This window comes from Erigeron canadensis, chromosome 7, assembly GCF_010389155.1.
Source record: "Erigeron canadensis isolate Cc75 chromosome 7, C_canadensis_v1, whole genome shotgun sequence".
Lineage (NCBI taxonomy): Eukaryota > Viridiplantae > Streptophyta > Magnoliopsida > Asterales > Asteraceae > Erigeron > Erigeron canadensis.
The window spans coordinates 10,789,670-10,794,668 of NC_057767.1; the positions used below are offsets into that span (position 1 = coordinate 10,789,670).

Consider the following 4,999-nt stretch of genomic DNA (forward strand, 5'->3'; position numbering starts at 1 on the left):
CATCATATTATTTCTAGAAATACTTTAGAAAGACAATTGTCTTTTATTTATTATAAAGATTCTATATGATCGATCTTTTAAAAAATAATAATATAAATTCATCCATAAAGATAATTTTCTTTATTTTTCCTATTTTTATTTTTTATAATCTATTATATACAATGTTTTGAATATTTAATAATCTTTGTTTAATTAAATCAGTGAATATTATTTATTCGAAAACAAAAACATATGTTATAATCTATACAATATTCTATATGATCAATATTTTAAAAAATAATAATATAAATTCATCTATGAAGTTAATTTTCTTTATTTTTCTTATTTTATTTTTTATAACTTATTCTATACAATGTTTTGAATACTTAATAATCTCCGTTCATCGATTCATATCGAATAACCTTTTTAGTTAAAAACAACTACTCCGTATGTCTCAATTCAATCAATTAAAACCTTCTTTGTTAGGAACAATGTCACATGCAACTACTGAAAGTAAGTTTCTTTTCATGTAGTTATAATTTATCAAATACTTTAGTTTACTTATTATATTAGATTTTTTAAAGTGATCAATGCTTGAAGTAGTAGTTTAATTGTAATAATTAGGGGATGTTTGTTATTGCGATTACAACATAAAATTTGCATTTTTAAAATAGATTATATGTTTTCAAAATAGATTATGTGTTTTTCATATGCTATAATCTTTTTAAAACTTATTTAGTTTATAAATGTTTAAACTTGCATTACATGGTTTATGCATCAAATAGATATATAAACTTTAATATAATTAAATGAAAAATAAATATTATGTGACAATCCGTGTACCGCGTATTAGTACTAGTAGATATAAATTTTATGAGGATTTTTAGTATAAGATTTATTATTTTCCAAACCCAAATACCCAAATTTTTATATTAAATAAAATAAAATTGTTATGACATCACATTTTACAAAAATAACTAATTTGTCACCTCCAAATTTTTTCTTAAAATTAGTTCTTTTTTATTTAATTTATTTATGATGTAAAAAACACATTCCTAATTAGAGTTTATTTTTTTATATTTATTTTCTTTTGAAAAATCTAATATTTTATACATGGAACTTTTATATTTTTATCATATAAGTAATTTTATGATAACATAATTTTAAACTTTTGACATATCATACAGGTTAATAAACTAATTAAATTTATTTGAAACATAAGATATAATATTACGAGGTTATGAATACCGCTGGACTGTCACAATTTAAATATCAAATATATGATTTTCCAAAACATTTATTACTATTCCCGGGTTAAACCCGGATACTTAGCTAGTTAGATAAATAGGACGCGGGTGGGTATATAATTATAACAAACCCTAGTTTCGCCCTTTCTTCCGTCAGTCTCCACCATCAAAACACACACACAGTAATTTCAAAAAACAAACAAGATGGCTGACGATGATTACGAGATGGACACAGGAGGGTAATTAAATATAAATCCTTTTCTTTATTTCTTTCCTTGCTCTCTCATTATATTAATTTATTTTCTTTTTGCAAGTTATACTCATAATAATTAAATCTTTTTTTGTTTTTTTTTTCTTAGTTACGAAGATGAGCCAGTTGAACCTGAACTCGATGTAAGTTGGTTTTTTTATCTATTAAATATAACAGAAAATCAATTAGTTTAACAAAAACATGATATTTGTTTATATAATTATCTAATCAACAAATGATTTGGCACCATAGTTGTTAGGTAGCTGCCTAGTGCCTCCCCAATTTTGATACAATATAATTGTTTGTTATTTTAATGATACGAGAGCAAGTACCCGCGCTTTGCGGCGGTGAGATGGTGAGGTGATACCTAGGTCATAGAGTATGATAGGTTATAGGAGTTGATATGTCATAGAGTATGATAGTCAAATGCCTTAGCCGTACGGGCTCCGCCCTCAGATTTAAAATTTTGTCGAAAGTATATCGAATGACATCTCTAATGAAAGAGCATGAAATTTTAAGAACACCCATACAATTTTTATAATTTATCGATGTATGGTTTTTGAGATAAAAGATTTTGAATGAATTGGAGGAATAAATTATTTATGGAGGAGAGAGAAAAAAGATGATTGGTTGAGATTTGAGGAGAGAGAAAGGGTATTATAGTTTTTTTAGATAAATATAGAATAGATAGGAGAGACATTTTGGGGAAGTACTTAAAATCAATATTGAAAATTTCAAGTTTAATGTTGAAAATCTAGGGAAAATCTGTTTTATAATATAGTATAGATATCTGAAATTTTGCCCTGCAAAAAGGAAAAAAAAAAGAAGTAAATCTAGCGATACGAAGCGTAAGGGCCAACATTTGAAATATGTGGCTTCTTGAGATAAATTTTGTGGCTCTGTTTTCGTGTTGTTGTGTTTATAATGGAATGGGATGATGGAATAGGAAGGGGCAGAAGAAGAGATGGGAGGAGATAAAGAAGAAGAAGATATAGGAGATCCGCTTTTAGCCGGTGATAATGATGAAGAAGCTGAAGCGTCTGCTCCTGTTGAGAAACCGAGGAAAACGATCAAATATATGACTAAATATGAACGGGCTAGGATTTTGGGTACTCGTGCTCTCCAAATCAGGTTGCTCTTTCTTTCGTAACCTTTTTCATTCGTTGACGTTATTATTATGATATAATATGACATTAAATAATTTGAGAAGTTCAGTCAGAACTGCCTGTTTAGATTGAAAACATGTTCAATAAGTAAAATTTTTGGAAATGTTTTTCGAAAGAAAATGAAAACAACTAATTTAGTGTCTCTCAATGTTGGTTGGTCAGCATGAATGCTCCAGTGATGGTTGAGTTGGAGGGCGAAACTGATCCCCTTGAGGTATTATTAATTCCTTTGAAGTTTTGGTTATCAATTTGTTAATTATCATGTTACCTTAGAAGTTGACTAATTCCACAAATTTGAGTCTCACTGTCTCACATTATTTTCATTGTGTTTGAGAAGCTCTTTATCTTCTTTAGCATTTCTTGTGATCATAAAACTTAGATGACATTATCTGGGTATTTTGAAAAAAGCAAAAAGCTATAACAGGAAATGTGAAATGGTGACACGTTAATGTCCAAATCAAGCTTTACATCTACATGGTTTTGGATAAAACAACGGGCAAGTACTTAAAACTGAGTTTAAAGGTTCTAAGATATTCAACTTTTTCTGCTACTGCAACTGGCCTAGTTTAACTTATAATGATACAGATCATATATTTCCAGTGCTTGACTGCTTGAAAGTCTCTTACTATTGACACTTTCAGGTCATTTGAGATCACTAACTGGATTATACCCAAAATTAGTTTCATTTGGTTTGTCTCATAAAATTGCATAAGGAGTTTTCCGCTTACAGAAAGTGTCAACCTTTCTTGCCTTGTTCTTTTCTCGCCCAGTAATCATGAAAGAAGTGCTAAAAAACAGCTAACATAGGAGAGTCACTTCACCATTAGATCTTATTTAGTTTTGAGTATTCACAATAACATGGTCATCTACAAATACATGTTAAACACCCGTGATTTGGCTTATATGATATATATGAGATTGACTATCTGTAGCTTTCTTGGTCGTGCTTTATCAACAACTGTTTGAGATACTTCATAATTGGGTTTTTTTTTAACTTTATTATTTTCTATTTAGTATGATTTATGCAGTCATACCGTCAATTATAGTGATCCACTTTTGTTTGCTTTCCTATATATCCAGCCAAGTGTATGATATATTGCCTGCCTCCATTTTCTAGAGACAATTCGTAATAATAGCCCTTTCTAGTTTCACTTGACTTGACCCAGTGTAAATTGCTTAAGTGTGGTGCGTGTGCCCATTTTTAAAGATAACCGAGTTTACCAGAAGAGGATTAACATGATTCACAAACAAAGGTTATCAATTTTGTTCTAGTATGCTTGCAGATGAGCTCACATTTGAGTTACTTAATGTTAGTCCAACATGACACCCATCGTTTGTGCCAGAAAATTTTATAGAGAGGAAACTAGGAGAGATGAGAAATTTGTCGTTCGAGTGGGCTTATTTAGTTTCAACAAAAAGATTTAGGGGTTTATATGCATTTGGTGAGTTCTGACCAGTGTCTCCTTTTTATTTCTGTTTTCACTTGTTCTGAACACTTCCATTTTCAGTACGAGTTAGATGTAACAAGTGTTGTACTAAGGTTGAAAGTTGCCGTGTCTACCTTGAGTTGTAGACTCGAAGTGCTTAAAATTTGTTTATTCTGTGTAGGGTAAAAGGCTTGTATCCATGAATTTCTATCTTTTGTTTTGAATATCTATGAATCAACTGAAGTGGTTTGTTTTTTTTTTTTCCTTTTAACTTTAGATAGCTATGAAGGAGCTTAGACAGCGGAAGATACCCTTTACCATCCGTCGGTACCTGCCTGATGGAAGGTACAATTTTTTATCTTCTGCTGGGATTCATGGTGTTGTGTTGAAATTAGTAGATTAGCCCATTTTTAATTTTTTGCCATATCTAATCATTCTAATGCGACTTCTTTTCTTTCAGCTATGAAGACTGGGGAGTTGATGAACTAATCGTGGAGGATTCTTGGAAAAGACAGGTCGGCGGCGACTAGGTTGAGTGCCGCCTTGTGCTGCTTGAAATACTCTCTGAATGTCATGTTTGTAGACATGAACCTGTGAAACATCAACCATTAACATGCTTGTTGTCTAGTACAATTATGTTAAACTTCGTGACGAAAGTTCGTAACTATTTTAATTGCCGTTTATGGAAGGTGATTTTGTGAAGTTGTTGATTGTCCTCATGTGAAATGTGATAGACCACACATCGCATGAATGAAACTGATCCTCTCGCATTAATAGTCTAATCGGTTTCAACTTTCAAATACTTTGTGGCGTAAGCTGCACATATTTTGTAGTTAAGTGGACCTTGGACGTATATATCTTTTTGGATTATATGCATAAAATACTCGTGATTGATATAGCTTTGGCCGTGTTTCCTTTTCTTAATAACAA

At 30.6% G+C, this 4,999-nt stretch overlaps 1 protein-coding gene across 1 annotated transcript; it reads left to right on the top strand.

The window, feature by feature from the left end:
• Window positions 1-1,347: 1,347 nt before the first annotated feature.
• On the top strand, window positions 1,348-4,771 carry LOC122607033 (DNA-directed RNA polymerases II, IV and V subunit 6A-like). The gene is made up of 6 exons (XM_043779952.1): window positions 1,348-1,465; window positions 1,586-1,619; window positions 2,423-2,607; window positions 2,805-2,856; window positions 4,347-4,414; window positions 4,530-4,771. The coding sequence occupies exons 1-6, from the start codon at window positions 1,431-1,433 to the stop codon at window positions 4,597-4,599; spliced, it is 444 nt and encodes a 147-aa protein (XP_043635887.1). The 5' UTR covers window positions 1,348-1,430; the 3' UTR covers window positions 4,600-4,771.
• The last annotated feature ends 228 nt before the right edge of the window (window positions 4,772-4,999 follow it).

Bases quoted from the DNA above. Each gene is read 5' to 3' on its own strand.
- LOC122607033 (XM_043779952.1), top strand. From the start codon at position 1,431: ATGGCTGACGATGATTACGAGATGGACACAGGAGG. The intron at 1,466-1,585 runs GTAATTAAATAT...TTTTTTTCTTAG, and splicing joins TACGAGATGGACACAGGAGG to TTACGAAGATGAGCCAGTTG. The intron at 4,415-4,529 runs GTACAATTTTTT...CTTTTCTTTCAG, and splicing joins CGGTACCTGCCTGATGGAAG to CTATGAAGACTGGGGAGTTG.